At 39.7% G+C, this 23,376-nt stretch overlaps 3 protein-coding genes across 12 annotated transcripts in view; 1 reads left to right on the top strand and 2 right to left on the bottom strand.

Moving 5' to 3' along the window:
* Positions 1 to 106: 106 nt before the first annotated feature.
* On the top strand, positions 107 to 4,727 carry EFCAB10 (EF-hand calcium binding domain 10). Its single transcript, XM_069801830.1, has 4 exons — positions 107 to 1,309; positions 1,505 to 1,669; positions 1,928 to 2,012; positions 2,531 to 4,727. The coding sequence occupies exons 1-4, from the start codon at positions 1,210 to 1,212 to the stop codon at positions 2,565 to 2,567; spliced, it is 387 nt and encodes a 128-aa protein (XP_069657931.1). The 5' UTR covers positions 107 to 1,209; the 3' UTR covers positions 2,568 to 4,727.
* On the bottom strand, positions 2,076 to 15,469 carry RINT1 (RAD50 interactor 1). Of its 4 annotated transcripts, XM_069801828.1 has the most exons (16): positions 15,147 to 15,469; positions 14,467 to 14,661; positions 13,874 to 14,069; positions 13,484 to 13,725; positions 13,140 to 13,313; positions 12,912 to 13,061; positions 11,572 to 11,728; positions 9,589 to 9,699; positions 9,165 to 9,390; positions 8,438 to 8,575; positions 7,506 to 7,705; positions 6,062 to 6,276; positions 5,236 to 5,416; positions 5,035 to 5,153; positions 3,589 to 3,819; positions 2,076 to 2,375 (listed from the first exon to the last, which is right to left on the bottom strand). In XM_069801828.1, exons 2-15 carry the CDS (start codon positions 14,472 to 14,474, stop codon positions 3,606 to 3,608), a joined length of 2,331 nt encoding a protein of 776 aa, XP_069657929.1. In that variant the 5' UTR covers positions 14,475 to 14,661; positions 15,147 to 15,469; the 3' UTR covers positions 2,076 to 2,375; positions 3,589 to 3,605. The 4 variants fall into 4 exon arrangements, with proteins under 4 accessions (XP_069657929.1, XP_069657930.1, XP_009912059.1 ...); XM_069801829.1 differs by lacking the exon at positions 2,076 to 2,375 and having other exon boundaries at positions 3,581 to 3,819; positions 15,038 to 15,469; XM_009913757.2 differs by lacking the exon at positions 2,076 to 2,375 and having other exon boundaries at positions 3,581 to 3,819.
* A 571-nt stretch (positions 15,470 to 16,040) lies between these two features.
* PUS7 (pseudouridine synthase 7) overlaps positions 16,041 to 23,376 on the bottom strand; it is a 48,113-nt gene continuing 40,777 nt past the window's right edge. For all 7 annotated transcript variants that reach the window (XM_069801810.1, XM_069801809.1, XM_069801813.1 and 4 more), the window contains 5 exons: positions 22,789 to 22,915; positions 21,952 to 22,053; positions 18,728 to 18,857; positions 17,520 to 17,611; positions 16,041 to 16,789 (listed from right to left, as the gene is read on the bottom strand). In XM_069801810.1, coding sequence (XP_069657911.1) covers positions 16,653 to 16,789; positions 17,520 to 17,611; positions 18,728 to 18,857; positions 21,952 to 22,053; positions 22,789 to 22,915 — 588 coding nt within the window. In that variant the 3' untranslated portion in view covers positions 16,041 to 16,652. The remainder of the gene's footprint in view (positions 16,790 to 17,519; positions 17,612 to 18,727; positions 18,858 to 21,951; positions 22,054 to 22,788; positions 22,916 to 23,376) is intronic.

The following is a 23,376-nucleotide window of genomic DNA, read 5'->3' as shown; positions in this document are numbered from 1 at the left end:
GAAAAGGTGGTTTCCATCACTGCCAGGTAGCTGTCAAGGGAGGTAACTGTTACAAACCTACAACTCCTCTAGCCCTTATTAAGACTTGAAGCAGGTAGCACGATCAGTGTAAAAATGCTAAAGAATACAGGCAGAGCATGGCTGTACAATATCATCTCTGCCGTTTTGGATGCTGCATTTTTCCCACTCTTTCTCTAAGAAAAAAAGGTGAATTCTATTAATGTCTTGTGATATTTTAGTTTTGGCAAATAGTTAAATATATATAGTGCTAGACTTTTCCCAGGAATACCATTTTTCTTTTACTATATGCTCATTTATCATTGTCTGTTTTTATTTGGTGGCAGATGGTTATGTCGTTGTAATTTGCTTGAATTTTTTTTTAGTGGGACACTTGCTTATCTTTCTCCTACTCACATTGGGTAGTACAATAAAAAGGTTCTTTGTTTGCACAGGCTACGCTGCAAACCTCAGTAATGATTTAAAAACGTAGCCTTTCTTACTCTTAGCTGCTCATCATCGATTTTGCTTGTCGTACCATCATGGAGCACACATGACCACGTTCCACTAGGTGGCAGCTGACCGTTTTGCTGTCCTCCCGCGTTTACGAGGGTTAGCCAAGGCCACCTTTAGCGAGGGAGTCCAGTCCAGGTAGTGGACGGTATATGGGGAAGAGCAAAAGGTGTAGACCGCATTACCGCATGTGGAAGGAAACGCGGCTGACATTGAGAAGACTTGCATAAATCTTAAAAACAACAGCGTGTCAAAACCAATTTGCTTTCCCCATGAAGTAATGCAACCGCCGTACACACTAGTAACTTGGCTGGAAGCGATGATTCTCTGTTCCAGTGCTAACGTGATGACATCTAGGCAAATTGATTTTTGCTTCCCACTTCCTACCCATCGAAGCAGGGGCTGCGCAGTCGGTCAAGTCCCAGTAATCGGATTTACTCCGCCTGGCGCCCTGAGCTGACGGAAGGGGCGCCCCGCCAGCGCTGGCGAGCAGCTGCGCCACGCGTCCCCGTCCCCGGCCGTTTCCTTGTCGCTTTTGTCCCCCTCGAGGGCTCCTCTCCTCCGCCGCCCACGAACGGCTCCCGCCCCGGCCCTTCCCGCCCGCCTCCGCTCTCCCCGCCGGCCTCACCTCACGCAGCCTCGCGGCGGGGCGGGGGCGGTTAACGGCCGGCGGCGCGCGCGGTCTCCCAGCAACGCGGGATGGCGGCGGGCGAGCAGGAGGCCCGCGACTACCTGCAGCGCCACCGCCTCCCCGAGCTGCTCCACCGCCTCGGCGCGCTGCTGCTCTACCACCGACCCGGTGCGGCACCGCGACCCGGGGCCGGGCCGGGGCAGGGCAGGGCAGGGGGCACCCCCCGCCTCAGCCCGGGGAGCTGTAGAGCCGTCACGCCTCCCCGCCCGCCACCGTGACAAGCGGGGTGGGCGGAAGGGGTTGTGCGGCCTTCGGTCGCTAGCTGAGGGCCCCGCCTCTGTGGGCAATCTTACTTTGTTGCAGAAAGACCACGCGAGTTCCTGATCCGGATGCTGGAAAGGGTGAAGGCCGGGAAGCGAGCCGAGGGGGAGTACCCGTACCTGATGGACGAGGCCAACCTGGCCGCCATGTTCGGCTTGCTGGATGTCGTAGGCCAAGGCCACATAACGCCAGCGCAGTACAGAGAAGGTGCGTCTCACCCGAACGGCGGGTCACGCTGAAGTGTTCGTCTGTGTGTGTGCGTGCTTGCACAGAATTATCAAAATAGTTTCAAAGCTACGCATATGTATGCTTGAAAAGCATCTGCCCAGCTGCCAATACACAACCCGGAACTTGGAAAGTTAAAAAAATTACATGTATCTACTTCTTATTAGACCTAGGCCAGTTTAAGATGTTAAATTAATCTTCCCAAGACTTGCATGGGACATTCTCTTTCCTTAACTTTAGCTCTTAAAACATTGGGACTGAGCACTGAGGATCTGCAGCTTGGAGATGATGTGAATATCACGCTAGATGTATTCAAGGAAGAAGTGTAAGTTTAATTGAAAGGGTTTTTTTCTTTTGGGGAGGGGGGCAGATAGATACGCACAGGAGATACTATACTGAGATTTACTTTTTATTTAAAAAAGCATATAATTAAAGGACTTGCTGGTTTAAAGCTTAACCCCTTTACTTTGCATTCCAAGATTTTGAAAGGGGCTTGCTGTAACCTGAACCAAACTCGGCATTTTCCTCCACTGTCTCAGTTCCAGGATGCTCTTGAAGCAGACCTCTCAGATCACCTACCTCTCAGGTCAGACAGATGATCATCAGGTAGCCCAGGGATTCGAATACTGATCCAGAAATGTGAAATAGCAAAGCAGTGCTGGCCTCTTTGCCAGAGGTGGTACTACAGCTGTAGGTGAAACAAGCTCAGAGTTATAATAATTTCTCATAGTCAAGGTATGGTTCTAGGGGCAATTTTTTGTTAACTGTTGCAATCACTGAAAGGTAACTGGAACTAATTATCCTCATTGTTATCTAACTAGAATTCTTTTTTTTCTGTCTTAGGAAGAAAAAGATGCTGGAGAGCTGGGCTGTGTACTAGTTTGAGCAGCGGTCTGCTATATATATTAAAAATAGGCACCTTGCTCAATGCTTCTGGTTTGTCAGCTGTGGACAGCTGATTTTAAGCAGTACTCTTTTTCTCATTCCCCTCCCTGCCCTATTTGAGCAATCAATCAGCTAGAAGATGACAAGAACTTGTTCATGTTTACCAGGCACTGGAGGTCTATCTTTTGAGAACTGCTTTTCTTAATACAATTAGATGGTTAAAAAAAGGTAGAGATCTCTTACGCAACTAAAACAGTGATTTGGAGTCCCCTCCTTCATTTTGTAGCTTACAGTAAGGGGTTGTTACCTGTTGGCTCATTACCATTGAATAAAATTAAGAGTTAAGCTGTTTCCTAAGTTGGTTTTTGGGCTTGTTTTTTTTAAAGGAAATGTCCACAGTTGAAGAAAGGTAGCAATTTCAAGTAAAATGCTATTTTCAAACTTTTAACACAGTATTTATGCAATTTTTAAGGAGAAACTTTAAAAAAAAAAATAGGAGCGACTCTGGTACAGCAAAGAAAAAAACTGAATTAGTATGAATAAAGAAAATGAAGTGACATATTCCTTCCTTCTGTGTTCTGTACATATGCATTTTAATACAGAACATCCATTACCTGCCATTTAGAGATGTAAAACATCTGTGTTTAACTGAAGGTGGACCACCTCATAAGGAGTAGTTGTCTGTATTGTACACAGGTGTATTTACACTGTAAATACTCTGTATTGCTTGGAATGATGTTACAGCACACAAGATGATTGACAATGCAGACATATTCATTAGAGATGAAAACAGTTTTAGCTTCTAAATGCAATGGCAAGGTGGCTATGGAAAATAAGATCTGCGCAGTTCAAAACCAAGTCAGCAGCATTTCGATTTTTTTTTAAAAAACCTTATACAATAAGGCATAAGATTAGATTAAACCAGTCACTCAGCATTGAAAAAAACAACTCAAGTATATTACAACATATTCGCTTTGCTTTTGTTTGAAATAAGTAATCTAGACCAAGTTATTAACCATTTCTGAAGCAGTCTTTATTTTCCTGTATTTGGCCAACTAGCTCTCAAATTGAGAAGAATCTCAACATCCTTTTGAGCTAATTTATAAACTCCAAGTTCATTTAGTGCTGCTGTTGCAGATGGCTGGTTTGGCTTTAATGTTTCATTTTCTGAAGCTGACTGCAGTACATCCTTCAGAAGTAAGGCAGAGCCAATATTCAGGTTCAGGATAATGCAGGCTTCTTTTATGCTAGAGGGGAAAGTTACATGGATTAATATGAGAAGCACCCATGAGAGACACTTAATTTTGTGCACACAGTGATTAACAAAAAAACCTCCACGGACTTCTGAAAAGGATCCGAAGTACTGAACTGGAAAGTACTGCTTAGTTCAAGGCAAATGGTATACAGTATACTTGTTCTCACTGTCTAAGTCTTTTCTGTTACATATGTGCATTTCATAAGCATCAATACTTTGCCTCTTAGTGCTCGGCCTGGCTTTCGCTGCTGAAGTTTTTCCACCATTATTAAAAATACAGAATAGAATTTACCACTTAATCTGTCTGGCTTTCCCCAACTACATTTTCCCCTAAGATAATTAGAAACTTCTTATTCAGTATATTTTAAGAGCACAGTTTGACAGTTGCTAGAATCTGAAAATTAGTATCATTAGGGAGCAAACAGATACCCTGTCTTTGTCACACTGTTTCTAGTCTAAATATGATACATAGCCATGTACCCATTATGCATTATTTTTTACAGTTCCTTTGTACATCTGTGTCCTCTTACTCTGGGAATAATACGTATGTATCAATTACCTTTACGAAAGTGATGTGCTAAAAAAAACCTTAAACCTGAAGATGCTATGTTCCACTTTATATATTGGCATTTTTAATCTTTGCCTTCAAGTGTTCAAAACTGAATGCCATGCTCTATATTGATTTTAAAATATTAAGATTTCTGCCCCAATTAACCTAGGAGTTTAGCACCGGACTCTTTACAAGACTAGGCTATTTAAAAAAGACTAACCACAAAGAAGGTAGCTTCTTTCCATCAATGAAAGCAACTAGACTGCTATGCAAGGCAATTCTGAGCGGGAACATAGCTTAAAGTAGTCTTTCTTCTAACAATAAATAAAGTTTATTGTGTTTTAACTATATCTTTGAGTATATTCTTTGGCCCCAGTTTTGGAAGTCTGTGCTACTTACATTCCTTCCATAAGTTAATTTATATAGACATCCTGACTGCACAAAATACTCCAGAACACATGCCACAGTCTGTTGCTCAGTATGTGCTACAGAATCAAAACTTTCCTAGTTGTAAAAATTGGAAGCATAAACGATCCACATATTTTAAGTGTGGATCAAAACTAACTGTGAAAAAAACCTTGGTGACACATAAAACACGTGTATTCATCTGGACATTCACTTCAGAAATACCAACAGATCAGAAGTTTGCCTACTTACTGTTTGAAGTAGTTCTCTGGCCTCTTGCAGTAGTGTGAAAATAAAGGGAACAGATTTCTACTCATGTCAAACTGGAGTTGTGCTGCTCCTCCTTCGTTGAAATGATTTGCCATAATTATCTGCAAACACAGAGGTGCATCTACTGTTTAAGCCAGTCACACCTATATTGTATTGCATAGGTCACATTTTGCTGATACCTACTTCCTGATATATGTATATATCCACTTTCTCTGCAAGCATTTGCCAGAAAATTTTGAACAGTGAGTGACAGAGCTGCTGTTCTAGTTGTAGCAAGCGGTCTCGTAGGGTCAACAACATTGGGCAAGCTGTGCTTGATAAAGACATTACTGCTTGCTCTGCTTGAGATGGTAAAGATAACCACCTGAAAGAAATTATCACATTGAAGTCATAGTGAAATTATTCATATTACAACTGAAGTTAAAATTATCCTTTAAAAAAAAAAAATCTTACCCATTTACAACGGTTCAGAGAGAGTTCGTTCTTTCCCATTTCAAATCTAAAAGTAATCACAGTCTAATGCTATGTTTAAACTTCATTTAATGTTAAACTCAAGCTTTAGTTATCAATCTCTGAACGTGCTGTTCAGAGAAATGCCATCTAATCTAGAAAATCATCGAGTAGTTGCATTCCTTTTATGAAGTACTTCAGAAACTGTACTCAGGAGCAAACATTCAAGAAGCCCTAAGAGTCTGCGAAGAGAGAAGTCATTACAGACCATTTCATACTAACTCTTTAATACTACTACGAAGAATATTATTCTTGTCCAAACTAGAGTGATCCAGAATTTTTCCTAGGGTTTTTAACATAACACGCCCACTAATCGTGGAACTACTTCAGAAAACATAGCATTAAAAGTCTTGAATAGGTGTTAAGAGAATTTTCCAAAACTTACTACCCTGTGCCATTCCTATTCAGGAAAATAATTTTGCCTATTAGCTGTTCCTGCCTTTACCTCAGTATTTTTAACAGGAAATAATGTTGTAATATGGGAAGAGAGTAAACTCACCTCTCTTTTTTGTACAGCTTTGCAGCATCTCTGACCTCCCTGAAGACATGATCTACCTGACGAGTCAGCATGTCATGTTTCAGGCGTTCCAGGAGGTTAATCATTTCATCAAAGACAGAACTCTCCATTGAAGCCAGCTGCCCTAGCTGTAGTTTACTGACAGCGTTACTTTCTGCACGAACCTCCAGTTCGGCCTGCTGTAGCTGCAAGAAGAACTAGAGAAACAAACCCAGATATGAATACTACGAAAAATAATCTTACCATTTGAACTTTTCATTGGTACTTTAATAGGCATGGTTCTAGAAAACACTCTCCTGACAAATTTAGAAACTTAAAATTTTAAGATTTTAAAACCACTTTATCTTTCCCCATAGTCCTAATTTAGTGAAAAACAAAACATGGTGGTTTATAATCCTAGTGATGGAACTGATACAGGTTTCAGATACAACAGTAGATAGGTAATGGGAATAGATCTAGAGAAATACTAAAAAGATATTTTTAAGATTGACACCAGAATGCTTAAAAAAAATCCCAACACCCTAATTTTGACCTTTTTAATGTTTGCAAAAGTAAACTAGTCTTTAATTGTAATTCCTTTTAGAAATAATCGTTCATTAAATCATAAGTTTGCTGGGCTGACAACAGCAAGAAAATGGATCGAGTTTAATGTGACATAGCGGTAACTAGTTGGTTTTGCTTTTAAGCAGATTGAGCCACTTAGGTCGACGCAGCTATACAACATGAAGGCTGCTGTCCTATCAAGTCAAGATTATCCTCTGCTAGAGCCACAGTTTCCTGCGAAGACAAAAAGAATTTGGAGGCTGCTCGTCTCACACACAATACCCGTTTCTACACACTTTACATGCAACAGGTTATTTTGACCTTTTATACCAATAACCATAGAAAAGCTGAAATGCTACAGAACAGCCACACTGCCACCAGGCTATGACATAGCAAAATAATTAATTCCCAATTCCCAGTTATCAGCAAGTGGCTTTTCTGAGCAACACCTACACCGTGTGGCAACGCAGATAGCCATGCTGAATCCATTTAACCTAACCTGCCATGGGAGTAGTTCAAGCATTGTGCATAGGCTGCTGCACACACTTCAACATCAATGCTGTTAACACTGGCTCAGAGATCTCCAAAATGAACTCACTATTTTTTTACAATACCAAACATGTAAAGCAGACTACTTTTTTGTCTGTTCAGATTATTCCATTCCTCAGGCTCTCTTTGCATTATAATCAATACAGCTTAGATCTCAAACAATAATCTGTCCTTATACATCTTTTATGAAATCTGAATTTACATCTCATTCTATTTTTTCAGTAATTCCTCTGAATACATTTAGATAAATACTGCTGAAAATAAAGTGTTTGTTATGAAAGAAACATCCAAAGTCCATTTGTAAAAATTTTTTTTAAGTAAAATAATCACTTACTACATTGTCAGCCCAGTCTGCCAACACTGTTGCTATATAGTTCACAGCATTAAGGATTGCACAGTATCGGAAGCCTAAGGAAGCTCTAGTCTCTTCCTTCATTACTTGAGTTAATCGTATCCTGAAATCATCAACTAACTCCTTCTGTAGGCCCAGGAACTGTAGTTTTCTGGAAGCTGTTGGAAGATTCTTATACCTGTCTGGAAAGACATTAATAAAATGTTTTTAGGCTTTGCAACACTGAATAAAAGCTTTTTAAAAAGAAACATTACAGTCATCTTACTACACAACCTTACACCTGTGAGGACATCATACGGTATTTAAAACAGCTAACATTAACAATTTCAGGGAAAATACTCAATGCAAAAGCTAAACATGTAAAAAACCTACATTCTTCCCCCTCCTGATTCCACTAGCATTTTCTATTCTAATACTTTAAGCAATATGTGATTATACCATACTATCCAATGTGGCCCCTAAAGCGTACTCAGAATAAGATAAAGCCATTGAATATGCAATTAAGTGTCTCCTGAAAACTTACCTGCTCTTATATTCTGTTCCAAGAAAGCAGACGTTACTTAATAGCTTCTAAATTGTCACAGATTCAAAAGGAATAGTAGGATTTTTTTATTACTGCATTGTAACAAATCATAGTCTCTAAGTATGAAGGAGTTTTAACATGCTAAATATCAAACATATTTTTTTAATTATTTTTTTGTAAACATGTCACTAGCTCAAGATTATTCATGCCTGAGTTAGTGTCCAAAATACAAAACGAACAGGAAAGATTTTATTAAATTGCAAACATCACAACTTTGGAACATTATTTGGTGACTACTGCTGACAATGGATATTTAGTAAAGAAATCTGTTAGCTGAAGTTTTTTCGCTATTCATTACAAACAAGAGCAATGCCTGTAGATTAATAATTACCTGTTATAACTAACAACAGAGTCATAAAAGTTTCAGCACAGTCTGGGACTTTCATTTCATCTACATCAGTGATATCTTTGTATTGTGATATCCATGCAGCCTCTGATGAAAGCATTGAGTCCATTTTCTGGAGAGCAACTGAGATAAAACAATTTACAAATTTTGTGCAAGTTTTTAATTAAAAAAACAACAACAAAACCCCCTCTAAAATATATAAACACAAAAGCCTTATCTCTAGTAAGTTAAATTTTACATTTTCAAGGTTATAAAAACTACTGATGACTGGCTTCATACAAAACCAGCTTCAATATACTGCATTTGCAATGCTGTTAACTATGCCAGAGTTAATTGGGGTTTTTGTTTTGTTTAATAGTTGGCTTGCTCCTTTCCAATATACTTCCTCTTTATTTTTCACAAGTTAATACCCTTCCCCTATTTCAAGTTAAAGTCCATCCTTGCCTGCACACACATAGATGTAACATTTTTCTAAAAATAAGCCTACTGGATTCCCCACAGCTTAGGGGCAAGAGTCCTACAAACTACAGCAGCACTATTAGAGTCTAACCAATTCTTAGTCAAAATAATCACAGAGTATAAAAATACGTGTGTCTTATGTAGTAGCCCTGTCCAAGTGACTCATCCTGTTTGAGAAGGCTATTTGTGTAAGTATACACATACTTTCTGATTGTGCAATATAAAGGCCAACAAAATCCACTGGAAGTCTTACATTTTTTTTCCACTGTTAGCCACCTTTGGAAGCAGGATTCTTCTGAAAGAATATGCATGCAACTGGGAAAGCTGCTGAGATAACCATGAACGCTGTATAACTCTCTCTCAAATAGAAGTACCTCATCCACAAGGTGACAAAAGAGTGCATCATCATACAACAGGCATGGAATATCAGCAGCCAGCTTCTCCAAAATCAGCATTACTAGAGCACGAGAGAATTCAAGCTTTTGAAAGAAAACAGTGAATAAAATGTCAGAGATAGGAAGTATTAATATGTCCAAACATGTACATAACAAACTGCTACTAGACCGAGTTAAGTCTCATCACATACTTAGTGAAATCAGTGGAAGTAGGCTTACACAAATATCTATCAGAAGTTAACTTATGTGTTCATATATATATAAAACCATCCAAGTACTTACCCCAGCATTCACTGAAGATCCTGCCTTGTCCAGTATTGGCTGGATTTTGTCATCAAGGAACTTTGCATGATTTCCAATCCACATAAGTACTTGTGTTAAATACCACTCAGGCTTATTTAAAAAAGAAAAGAAAATATTAAATTAAATTAAATATTAAATCCAAATAACATCTATTCAAGTGCTACTAATATTTTAAGACAAACTTATAAAAATACTGGTCTCTTCCCCTGCCTTCTCTTGATCTCAGATCACACAAGTCTTTCACTGTGTTTTGCTTAACTTTGATTTTCATAAAAGCAGTATCAGAGAAGTATTTCTGGATTTGAATTGTCTTAAATGCACCAATTATTCTGTTTCTTCTCAAGCAAAAGCTCCATTTTTTATCTCCCCCCCCTCTACCGCCCTCTCACTCTTGAGGTCCTCTTTTCTGCTTCATATACTTCCTCCTGTTCTTCTGTGTGGTCTTTATTTCTTGGTACAGCAAAAAAGATGCACTCCTGAGAAAACTCTTCACAGTAGCTCCATTCTTACTGCCATTGTACCCAACCTCAACCCCACTTTGCCCCTGGAAGTGGGGAATCTATCACCTTCTCATTTAACATTTTAATGCCTTTAAGCTTTTTCAGTTTCCACACCTAAAAATATGGGCTGTAGTTTTTGATGAACACTTCTTTCAATGTTAGTGCAAGCAGAAGTAGTTCCTGTCCTCCTCACTCCAAATAGCCAAAAGAACCTTCTGTTGAACTGCAATCACATTCTCCACACTTTGCATGTCTGTTTCTCATTTCTATATTAATTTTCACCTGGCTACTGAATTTCATCACATTTGCTTTGGGTTTTTTTGACACTGCCTCCCCAACTTGCCAAGATCATTGTGAACTCCAAGCCTGTCCTCCGAAATACTTGTAATCCCTTCCAGGTTGCTGTCTTTCAAATATTTTACATGGGTATTTTCTTTATTCCATTACCCAAGTTACTATAAAAAAAACAAACCAAAACAAAAAAATCCAACCCAAATTTGAGCAAGGACCTGTTGGAATATCTTTCTGATCTGACACTAGATTACCTGTAAACGTTTCTTCACAAGTTTTTCAGAAAAAAGTTGTTCACCTATTGTTGTTCAAAAATTTCATCTCTTGAACATAATTTTCCTGTCTGATTATGAAATAATTTTGTTCGTGTCTAAAAAAACCTCTTCCCCACTAATATACATAACGTTATTTTAAAAGGCACTGTAGTAGCACCTGTCAAGATTGCAAATATATTTACAGTTACCCAATTGTTGACACAACCACACAGACTTGTGCAACTAAACTGTTACCAAACAGCTCTCAAACTCTGCTCCAGATACATTACAGCCGCATTAACACATTGAAACCTTTTCCAGTGATAATTCTCAGATAAAAAAAATCCTCAGTCTTTGAAGATAATTCACACAAAAAGTGAATCAGGTTCCAGCTGGTAAACTGGACTTCTCTTGTTGTATGTCAGTTAAAAACTTTAACCCAGAAAACTAATTATATAACAGTGCCCTTAGACTAATCACATTTTATATACTAACAGCAAAACCCAACATTTTCAGTTACAATGGTACACAGTGCCAAAAATCAAAGTCAGAGCTCTGTACAGTCTTTGAGCTCAAGCAATAAGGAACAGTGCAAAACCATTTGCAAGGAGTCAGAGGAAATTAATCAAAACTTCTGAAATGATGGGAGTCAGTCTAAGACTGCAGTAATGCTTTATAAAGGATCTGAGCAAGGGAGAAATGTTGCCTGGCCCAGAGAAAATGCTTGTGCCTCTGAAAGGTCTCCAAGTGCTATCTTGATATCTGTCCACACTTAGGTAGGCACAAGAACTGCACAGTTTTGAAAAATCTTAAATTTCAGACAGAAAAGTGTTAAAGCTATACAATTTAAATACAGCAATCTATCTGTTGCTTTAAAAAGCAATTAAAAAAAAAAATCAAACTGCTTTCTCTCATACCTTGTTTAAAACATTGGTTTGTTTATTTCCAGTGAAATGATACTTGAATCTTTTCTGAAGAGGATTCAGCATGATCTGTATCGGAAGGATAATGGGTGGTGATGGGGGTAAAGAGTACTTTTCTGGCAATTGTTTAGGTTTAGTTAACAGTTCATCTCTAAGTTTGATAGTTAAGGATGAATTTAAGTGTTGAATTCTCCCAACATCATCATTTCAATAGAATGGGTTTATAAAAATGAACATTTCTTAGTTCTACCTCATTGGCTGAAGGCAGTATTATGCAATCAATACAATTCCTCAAATATGAGGGATACTCAAAATATTTCAGTTTATAAAATATTTAATACAACTCAGGCTGCTAAGGATTATTTATTCAATGACAATACAACTCACTTAAGTCAGTTTGATTTAGGAAACTCAGTATAAGTAAAAAAAGAACACAGAAAACCACCATTATCAGTACCAAACACAGCGGTGTCCAAGAGACACACTTATTCACATTTGTTAAAGGAGGACAAAAGACTCATGAGATTAATAAATGCAATAAATACATGATTTCCCATTTTCATGTAATTGATTTAAGTGATCCAGTCTGCCAGACCAAAATTGTTACCAACTCAGGGTTGTGCAGAGTGACTTTTAACTTCCCACTCCAACTGTGATAAACAAACAAACCAACCAACCAACCCACCCACCCCAAACCCAAACGAACAAAAAAGGTGGCCACAATCACTCCAGGAAGGATTGCTTGATTAAGGTTTAGCTGTGCTTTATTTAATTCACAAAAAAATGGAACAGGATGAGCAATAGTGCCTTCTGATTAACCTCAAAGGCAGGCTACTATCACTGCACAATGAAAATCCTTCTGTTGTCTCGGGAGGAGACTGCGAAAAGGGGAGACAAGTATCTTTAGCTTTCCCTCTTTTCCTTCTGGGATGGGACATATTAAAATGATTAAGGCTGTTTTCAAATAAGGCTATGAAAAGAAAAGCATTAACTGTGTAAAATAAAACATACGCCACCATTTTTTTATTAACATTGATAATCTTGCTGAAGTATATAAGGCCTGATGCTCATGAAAGCTGAACTGTCAGCTACCATGAAATCATCAGATCTGATTACTTGGGAGTTACAAAGTTGCTACTGCCAAAAGGACAACTTTGGCACCTGGCATTTTCTAAACAAAAAAAAATACATTCTAACATTAATACAAAGTAACATAAATCCAATTATCTTCTGTCTTTAGGGAGAACAAAATTTTAAATAATTCTCCTTGAGCATGTGCATCTCTGACATTTATTATTCTTACTAAAATACACCACAACTATTTAAAAGGATACGAGGTTTGCAATTTCAGAAGCTGAGAAAACAACATCTCCAAATTGTTGTATACGTCAGGAGCACTGGCTGGCGCAGCAAGGCCAAGTGCCTGAGACTGTGGTGGCCCCACAAATGGCCAGCGGAGCTGGGTTAGTACTTCTTCAAAGTCACTGCAAGGCAAAACAAGCACTGTAACACAAACTTAACAGTACAACACAAAGACGAGGGAGTGACAGCACATCCCTTACCTCGACAATTTGTCCTTAAGAATTTTATGCCAGAATTTAACAGTGGATCTCACAAAAGCAAGAAGATGAGAACAAGATGACTCCTGAAGTTTAATATCCAGTTCTGCCATGAATGCTAGAGTACTGGCTGCCTCTGGAACATTGTTGGTCATCAGATATTGCTGAATTCTATCACTGTAGAGCACAAGAAAAGTCAAGGCCAAAAATTCATTAAAGATAACAGAAAAGAATCACTTGTGTATTGAAAAATGAAGATAAAACTTTCTCAAATCTAAAGTGTTTTAATGATGGGACAAACTAGGTTATCAGTCTCAGAACATGTATGTAGTACTCAGAAACTTTACCTTAACTCTTCTATTCGTGAAATCCATTTAAGATAGGCCAGGTGTCGTTCAATCTCTTCTACTTGACTAATCAGTACATCGAGATCCTCCATCCATGGCTGAGCTTTCAGTAAGTGGCTATTGATTGAATCAGATAGAAGAGTTTCTTCCTCTAGAAGCCTACTCAGAGACTTTTTAGAGTCTTCTGCATTCTTTAAGGCATTCTGAATTCTTTTAGGGACTTCTGATGAAACTGTAAGTACCTACATTCACAGAGAAGTATTAAGTCTGACATAAGAACACTGCATTATGTAGACTAGTATCATTTAAGATATTAATACATTGCTTTAATTTAGTTTAAAATACTTAGTCATATAACATATTCAGAAGAAAAAAAAAAAAACAACTTACCTGTTCTTCTAACTGCTTTTTATTTTCAGATAGCTTATCAATAAGGTTGTCTAGCTTCCTCAGAGAATCATAGTCATTTCCAACTTCTCTTTCCACAAATTCAGAAACATAGTACGGGATATCACAATGATCTAGATCTTTAGTGACTTCTTTCTTTCCAACAGCAACGGTTGCCATGTTTTCTTTCTCTGCAATACTGATTATACAGTTTCTAATTAGTCACCGCTAACACAGCGGAACTATTGATCTATTGAAGACACAAAACTGTGAAAAGCTGGGCAGTTCAATTTAAATTGAAACTTAAATAAGACATTCAAGAAATATACTGCTTTAAGTGAGACAATTTACTGGCCTCAGTCTTAGCTGAGATATGATAAAATCTTGCTTACATATCCAACTGGTCATTTATCATACATTAATTACTGAAGAGAAATATGCCTTTTTAATTTCTTCCTTCCTCAACAGTGTGAATTTTATTAAAAATAGTTCAATATTTACATAGTTTCTACATATGTAATACAGAAAACCTAATGAAAAATACTGGAAAAATACTTCCGTAAAATACAAAGGAAGATGACAATGTTCCGCTTTACCTTTTCATACAGTTTAGGATGTTCCAGAGATATCAACTGATGACTGATGTATTACTGGCAAAGTATCCACTCAGGTCTTGCAATGATTTGTGAAGCAAATGCACCACTGAAATATTTATAAGAAAACCCACACAGTGTTAACAGAAGAGGCACTTGCTGATCCACACATTTGGCAGCATCCAGAGAAAACCAGACCTGAAATTGGGAGGATGATCATGTACGGTGAAACAAAAAAAAAAAGGCAACAATGACGAGCATTTGGCTAGTTCAATTCTCAACTTTTTACTGTCACTTTCAAAACAGTATTTAAAAATGAAATTTATACACTTGCACTTTATCTGCCACAAGCTTTAATTAAGCGAAAAAGCCTATTAAACAGACAACAGGAAAGAGCGAGAAACGGTGCAGCTGATAAGCCAAAGCTGGAGAAGCATTAGAGAGCACCAGGAGGAGCAAACTGGGAGACCAAGGGTGTTGCTGAGGAAGAAGCGAATAAAGAAAAGAGAGTAATAAAAAGCACCGTGCTGTTGGCAGCAAGGGAAACCAACAACGCCGCAGTAAGACTGCTAACCAAGGGGTGCTCTCCTCGGGACCAGGACGCGGGCGCAGAGAGGAGCAGGACACCGGGCAGCATCCTCCGACCACCTCCCCGCTCAAGCGGGCAGCGGCTCTGCACCCACCTTCGCCTGAGGGCCGGCCCGTTTCAGGGAGCGTCAGAAGGCTCTGCGGGCCCCGGGGAGCCTCTGGGCGAGGGCCCCTGCCGCCCACCGCCCCGCAGAGCCCCTCGGCGGGCCCTTCTTCCCCCACACCGGGCTCTGCCCCCGCGGCGGCGCGTTCCTTCGCAGGCCGGACGGCGCCCAGCGGGCGCGGGCAGCGCGGCTCGGCCGGGCCCGCCGCTACCCGCTGGGCTTCGCCCCGCCGGAGGGACGGCCGCTGGGCCGGGTCCCCTCGGCGCCCTAGCCCTGCCCTCCCCGCTCCGGGGGACGCGCCCGCGGCCCCGGCAAGCCGCCGGCCCACCGGCCGGCCCCGCTGAGAGGAGCGCGGCCCGCGGCCCGCGGCCCCCTCCCCCACCGCGGCCCCGCCCCCGCCGCGTCGGCAGCCCGCACACCCGCGGGCGGCGGAGCGCGCGCGCAGCGCCGCCTGGGGCGGGGCCGCCGGCAGAGGGCAGGGCGCACGCGCACGGCCACGCTCCCCCCCCCCCGTCGCCGCCGCCTATCGCCCGGACGGGCCGCGCCGGCTGCCCTCCGCCGGCAGCGCGCATGCGCGAGGCGCCCGGCTGGGCCGGCGCCGGAATTGGTTCCCGCCCGATCAGGAGGCACCGCCCCTTGGTGCTGCTCCTCGCCTGAGGTACCTGACGGCGGCGCCAAGGGCCTCGCAGGCCGCGCGGCCTGCAGCAGCGGTGACCGGCTCCTTTGTACGCGGTTTTAAGCAACGCACGCTTTTTACGTCCTGAAAATGCAACCTCTTTTTAGAACAGCGTTGTAGTATTTTGTTTTCTACCAGAAGCCGGGCTCAGCCCCTGCCGGCAATGGACAGATGAGATGTGTGAAGGAAGTCGTTGACTTGATACACGCTTTGCCTTTTAGGTTCATTTATTTTCGGTACCTGTTCTTTGGTACAGGTATTAGTAACGCTGGAAAATACGCACAAGTATTTTCTCCATGAAAAGACCAACTAATTAAAACAGCTGTGCATCTACAGAGCACGTAAAAAGCCTTGCTAGCAGAGTCCTCCACCGCATCGGTGCAAATGCTACCAGCAAAAACTCCTGCGACATAAATGTTCATTGATACATCAGTTTTGCTGTAACTCATTTTCCTAAGCTGTGATTTAATGTATTTGAAGAGACTTCAAGGTGTGCTGAACTCATGAAAACATTCAGTGCTTGCCAAAAAAAAAAAAAAAGCAAGCTAAACATTCCTCCACCTCCAAAACCATTATAAGCCTGTTTCTTAAAGATGCACCCATGTTACAGCTCAAGTAACTCATTCATTAAAAAGCACCAGTCACTAAGTTCTATAATACAGCCATCATCTTGCAAATGACTACTGAAGTTAAATGCTAGCACTAATAAAAACTTAAAAAAATACAAATCTCTTACTACCAATCTTTAAAGATTTGTACAGAACATGTAAATAGGAAAACACTTTATATATGTTAAAATCTAAGTCTTTTTTGCAGTTTACTCAGCGTAACCAGGTAGTATTCAGTTGTGTCTGGTTTTTTATGCTTGTGTCCATTTTCAAAACTTCTCGAATCGCCATGGTAGCATAAGTGGATGGGGGAAGGGAGAACTCCATCTTTAGTGCCCTGAATTTACCATCTATCATAAGGGGTAAGAGGAGACACAAAATAAGAAAAAGTTGTTAAGCGCATAAGTAATGCTTATTCTGGATGCCATCTAAACTCAACTAAAATTTCCCATGACCAACCCCCCCAACCCATAAAGCAAAGCAACCGCCACCACCATACTCCAATTTTACAATCCACTGCAAAATTTCATAAAACAACTTCTCTAACATTTTTCTCTCAGCAGGAGGTGGTGTTTGGGGGGCCTTCTTCCTTTTAAAAGCAAAATATACTTTTGTTCTTTCAAAACTGAATTCCTAGCCTCTCTTTACTTTTTCTGGAAAGCAGTGTCAAAAGACATTGTGACCAGAGTTACATAAAAAAATCTCTATTGAATTCCATTAAGTATTTGAGTTGTCTCTTGTGTTTAGCGCAAATAATACATGCTTAAGCATATAGACAATTTGTGGCTTAATTTCACCTTCATGCATTTCACAGACATTTATTTCTAAGCGTTTACACAATTTTACAGATGCTTCTAAGAAAATGTAACAGTCAATACAGACTGCTGGAAGAAGTGCTTCCACTCTTGAGAAATAAGGGTACTTATTTAGACACCTAACTTTGGATATCTTTAATACCATTGCTTAACAGTCTAGGTAAATTAAAGCTCTTCCTTAAAAGAGCTTTCAATATGTAGCAGTTCAAAGCAACAGCCAGATCAAACTTCTATTTTGCAAACATCAGCAGAAAAATCAACTTACCTGTAGGAAGAACTGGTAATGGTTTTCCTTCCAGCTTATCCAAATCCGTAGTAAATAACGGGATTCTGGGATCATCATATGCAACAACCTCCCTTTGTAACATACATAAGATTTTAAAATTATTTTTTAAATAATTTAGAATAAAAATTGTCATTTATTGTTTTATATAAATTTATATTTGTTATAATAATATTTATTATTATAATTTGGCAGTTACAACTGAAATGAAATTTATTTTCTAATAAAATAAGGTAAGGCAGCATTTACGGTGCAATAACTGGTAAAGCTTTCTGTACAAGACTTGTCTGTTTGATGAAGATTATAAAAAAAAACAAACTAGTGAGAACTTTCTATGCACAACTCATCTGCTTTCCCTCTCAGGCTGTCAGGATTTCCAGCTATACAAGAAGTATAGTTTATGAAATTATGGGAAGAATGGTGTCAACTCTAAGAATACTTGGGCAGGGGGGCGGGGGAAGCTTTCATTTTTAAGAAAGCCATATAAACTTCTTTGAAAGGGCTTAAATACATATTCTACTCTTTCTGCCATTCATTTAACAGAAATTCTGTATGTAATGATGAGGCTGAAAAAGTAATGGGAAGTAGATAAGCTTTAAACATCAGCACTAATTAAAATAAAGTGTTAACATTTGTTTCTTTTGTCTCGCTCCTAAACCCACTATATTTTTTTCCTATGCATCAGTGATCAAGTCTTTCTGCACATTTGTACAGTCACCTGTTTAAAAGGTATTTATTGAGTTGCCCTATGACAACTAGGTTGTATCTCTAACAACAGTGATTTAGTAGGTTTAAGTGATACAAATCTTTGATTGACAGACAGATAATTGGAAACCAAGTTTCTCACAGCAAGACTACAAAAAACCCTGTTTTGAATATTATCTATCATGGTTTCAACATAAATAATCATCTATGAAGTGTTCAGGCAAGCCCTTGAAAGGAGTCCAACAACTAGATAGATGTCTTGACACTCATGCATCACAGAACCAGACAACCAAGGAAGAAATAAGGCTAAGGTTCAACTTCGACTACATAAAAAACACGAGGGAAATGCACAGAGGTTCCTCCCTATCTATGCTTCAGTCTACATGTATGTCCCGCGGGTCAATCTAGTGGTTCTTGTACTTAGTCATCCCACATATACTCAATGTTGTCAATTCAAGTGTAATTTCCTTTATTCTCCTACTTACCAGTTGACATTCTGAGGTCGAATGATAATCTTTCTGTAGGCTCCAGAAAGTGAATAATCTCTGATTTTATGCCTCATGTTGTTGATATCAAGATTGTCAGCTACTAGCATTTCCTTGTAGGCCTCACCAACTGCAAGAGAGGAAAATATTTAACATGAGAGGCTGATTGAAACAGCCCGTTTTCATGGATCATTCCTTCCCTTATATTTAGTAGTTTCAGCATATATGGGGTAAATGTTACACAAGTTTAAAATTACTTACTGCAAATCTTATTACCTACATTGTTTGCTTCCACAACCTGATTAGTAGAGGCCAGTAACCAAGAAATAATCTTAGCAAATCAAAATCTCAGCTAAAAACAAAATTTACAAAATATTTTATTGACATCTCATACATGCTTTCCAATTATCTAAACTTCACAAGACTAGTCTCAGGTATACAGAGAAAAAAAAAAAAAAATAAAAGGGACCAGAGTACCCATTGTTCTCTTTGAAACAACAGCAGAGTGAAATGAGTTAAGAGCGCCCTCTGAAGAAATTAGCCAGTAGGGACCTTTAAGTACACTGCCAACAGAAGGAGTAATTCTGTAAGTCTTGTATCCTTAAGTAAGGGCTTGTGCATGCGTACCTGGGGAAGACAGGGAAGACAATGGAAATGCAAGAATATACTGCAGCTAAAATGTTGTCTGGTGCCTTTCATCTGCACTGCAATTGCCAGCATTACTTCATGCAGTTGGGAATTTTAAACAGGAATAAGTTAGGCTTACTGTGGGCAAACCCCAGTATAAATATATTGAATGTAACAAATTGCAGCTTTTCTTTCCAATCTTTTAACTCAGTGTGGTTCAGAGCCACAGCTCATCACAAAGACCTTTACCTTCCAAGTGTCTCAGAGGTGGGTGATAAATGGGATCCTAGCTCTGGGACTTAGCTCTGACAGGCAGACAGTCTCAAGTGACTTGACTGGTCTTTTAAGGACAACTAAGTACAAGAGCAGTTCAACCCAATATTGAGGAAAACAAGCATACGTATTGGGAGTCTGGTTTGGCTATGTAGGGAACTCATGACTAAGCTCATATATAAGGACACATACAGTAGGTGAAAGCTAGGGCCAGCTACGAAGAAGGATTATACAAACATTGTCCAGGCACGTAGGGATGGTGTTCAGAAAGCCAAAGCTCAGCTGGAGTTGAAATCAGCAACAGACATCAAGAGCAACAGAGTTAAGCTGCAACATCAGGAATGAAAGAATACAACAAGGAAAATGTTGGCCTGCTGCTAAACGGGGCAGCTGGTCTAGAGACAGACATAAGGCTGATGGTCTCAGTGACTCCTTTGCCTCAGTCTTGACCACCAAGCTCTCCCAGGCCTCTGTTCCTAGAGGCAAGGTTCAGGAAAGAGAGGGACTACCAGTACTGGAAGAAGATACAGGCTGAAAGAGCTGGCTCACATCATGGTAAAGCTTTTCTCTATCATCTCTGAAAGATCGTGTTGATCTGGGGAGGTCCCAGGCGACTGCAGAAAACCAAGTGTTGCAATCACCTTCAGAAAGGGCAAGAAGTATGATCTAGGGCATTACAGACCAGTCAGACTCACTTTGGTCCCTAGGAAAAATAATGGAGCTAATCCTCTTGGAACATGTTTCTGGGCACACAATGAGAATAGTGGTGAGCATGGTTTTACCAAAGAGAGAAAAAGGAAAAGAAAAACCAAAAAACCCACCAACCTTACTGCCTTCTATGATGAAATTATTACACCTGTAGATGAGGGGAGAGCAGTGACTGTTGCCTACCTTGCCTTTAGCATGGCTGTTGACATGTTCCCACAGCATCCTTGTATCCAAGATTAGAAGATTACAGTGGGTGGACTGCTAGATGGGTAAAGAACTGTCTGGCTGATCGTCTCAAAGGATAGTCACTACTGGTTTGAGCTCTACCTAGAAGCTTGTTACAAGCAGAGTTCCTGAAGGAACTGGGATGTGTCCTGTTACCTTTATCAGCATACATGGAGGAGGAGCTGGAATTCCCCCCAACAAGTTTGTGAACAAATCAAGCTGGGGTGGCAGTCGATACACTCAAGGCAGGACTGCCATTCAGAGGGACTTAGGCAGGCTAGAGGAATGGGCCAAGAGAAACCTCATGAAATTCAGCAAGGACAAAGTCCTGTACCTGAGAATGATTAACTCCTTGCAATGGTCCAGGCTAGGGAGCAACTCTGCCGACAGTCCCCTGGGACTCCCAGTGGAAAGAAGACTTAACAGAGTGCTCTGGCAGCAACAAAAGCTAATATCATCAGGAGCTTAGCCAGTAGCTACACAAAGAAAAACAATTACTGCCCTTTACTGGGCACTAATGAGACTGCACTTAGAATAGTGCGCCCAGTACAAAGTAGATGCTGATGAACTTGAATGAGTCCAATGGAGGACAACCTCAATGGCCAGGGGTTGTAGCCCATGTGCTGTAAGGAGAGTCCAAGAGAACTGGGCTTCTTTAGCTTAGAGAAGAGAAGACTTAGAGACTATTTGTTCTTGAAAGTTTCAGACAAAGCCCTGAGCAAGCTGGCCCAAATAGGGCACTGACCTTGCTTTGACCAAAAGGTTGGACCAAAGGGCCTCGTGAGGTCCTTTCCAACTGAAATGTTTCTACAACTCTATCCCTTAATAGTAACATCATGCTCCATGCAATTAATTATAGATCACTCAACCTATTCCATTAAAAACAATTTAGAACCAAGACACTGTATAAACAGGAGATGAAAGATATGCTTTTTAAAATATTTTTTTTAAACTTTCATGTTGGTTAATATTTAATTAAACAGATCTGTTTCTTTTTGCTAACTTCCAAGCGTTTGCTTGGGTTACAAATTCTAGAAGTTTGGTTTGTTTTCTAATTTAAAAATCAAATGCATACACTTTTCAATTAACATTTCACCATTTTTTTCCATTTGTGCTGAGATAAATAATTTTGCCTCAGTAAAAAATGTCTTTCTTTGGAAAAGCTACGAGCTAAAAAGAAATATGAAACAGACTGATGTTAAGTGAAACAAGTTACAACTGTAGACCATTATTATCAAAATGGAAGAGGCTGACAGTAATGTATCAGATCTGAAATAGTGTATTGTTTTAATGGTCACCAAGGTTCCGTAGATCTAATCTTCCTTTTAAGAACGATCTTAAAGCAGACTTACATTTTCAGAGTAAGTACATAACTTAACAGTCAGACTTACTTTTGTGCTTTGGATAAATAACATCAAATCCAGGTAACGGCATCACTACATCATGGATAGTGTAGTTATCAACATCTCCTTCTTCGATATGAACAGCTGTGGCTACAATCAGGACAGAAAAATGAAGAGTTGCCAGTATGGATGTCTGTGACAGTTAACATTAGCTAAATTTAAAATGAACCATTTGATTGAAACAAAGCCTACTTTGAGAGGGATAACTACAGTGTTTTATCTCCCTTAATAGACAACATTTCCAAGAAAAGAAGTAACAGTCTTCAAGGCTGTCACAGTTACCGGCAGAATCACAGCCTGGTTTCCAGTGACTTTTTAAAGCTGAATGAAATAAGGACTGCTAGATGAATAATCCCCTTACCAGGCATACATGAAGGAGAAATACTGCGGATATTCTCACCCCAGGGAAATGCCAGAGCAAATCCAAGTGAAGAAAGTTTTAACTGAGTGGAGCTTCTGCTTTACAAGACACTAACGCAAACAAAAACTTTTGTGGTTAAAACATTCATAACATCCTTCCGTAGTTCTCCATAGCTCAACTAGGTTTGAATTCATTCTTGAGAACAATCAGTCCTTCATTGTCTCTCTTCCCTATCCAGCTATTTGGGAAAACAAGCAAACCAACAGCTCATGGACATGTAATACCTAACTTACATTTCCTTGCAAAATTTGACTAAAACTGGCCAATGGATTCAGAAATCACTGGACCAAAATGGGTGAGAGGGAAAAAGAAAATATGTACGCAGTATCACATAAACAGATATGTGCCTTGTTTTCCTAGGAATTTGAACTACACAGCAAAACTTTTTGTTTGTCTGATTTTACCTCCTTTAAGTGTGAGATCTCCTGGTACAGCTCTAAGCCCGTATTCTTCTATTCTCTTGCTCACCATATTATTCCACACATAACTCTGGTAGCTATGAATATACATTAAACGATTATTTCTTGGTATCTAGAGGTAAAGAAAAAAAAAAAAAGAAGTGAAACATCAGAAAGATGTATTTTTAGTTTTTTTTCTCAATCATAACCAAAACGGCATATATTTGAAATGTTACTTTCTCCAGCAACAAGAGTAACACAATTTCTTCATATACAGATTTGATTTTTGTTCATTATTTGGGAAAAAGGTATGTGAAGAAATAATGCTTTTATACATTTGAAATCCACACAAAAAACCCCCCTGTACTTAAATTCAGGAAAAAAAAAAAAAAAAAAGCTTTTTTTTAATTCAACAGCTCATCAAACACCTGGGGCTATTACAAAACACTGAATTCATACTCAACCTCCTGAAATCGTAAATAAACTTTGCAGATGTGAAACCACAGTGTTACTCTAATTATCTTCTTCATAAACAAGAAATTATTCCTCAGCTCCTACAATGGGCCAGTAGTTTGCTGGTGATGAGGTATTTTC

The sequence above is a fragment of the Haliaeetus albicilla genome, chromosome 14 (genome assembly GCF_947461875.1).
Source record: "Haliaeetus albicilla chromosome 14, bHalAlb1.1, whole genome shotgun sequence".
NCBI classification, from domain to species: Eukaryota; Metazoa; Chordata; class Aves; order Accipitriformes; family Accipitridae; genus Haliaeetus; species Haliaeetus albicilla.
This window is presented reverse-complemented; position numbering and strand designations above follow the sequence as displayed.

Bases quoted from the DNA above. Each gene is read 5' to 3' on its own strand.
- RINT1 (XM_069801828.1), bottom strand. The intron at 13,062-13,139 runs GTAAGGGATGTG...TTTGCCTTGCAG, and splicing joins CTTAAGGACAAATTGTCGAG to TGACTTTGAAGAAGTACTAA. The intron at 5,417-6,061 runs GTGAGTTTACTC...AATTTCTTTCAG, and splicing joins AAGCTGTACAAAAAAGAGAG to GTGGTTATCTTTACCATCTC.
- EFCAB10 (XM_069801830.1), top strand. From the start codon at position 1,210: ATGGCGGCGGGCGAGCAGGAGGCCCGCGACTACCTGCAGCGCCACCGC. The intron at 1,310-1,504 runs GTGCGGCACCGC...ACTTTGTTGCAG, and splicing joins GCTGCTCTACCACCGACCCG to AAAGACCACGCGAGTTCCTG. The intron at 1,670-1,927 runs GTGCGTCTCACC...CCTTAACTTTAG, and splicing joins GCCAGCGCAGTACAGAGAAG to CTCTTAAAACATTGGGACTG.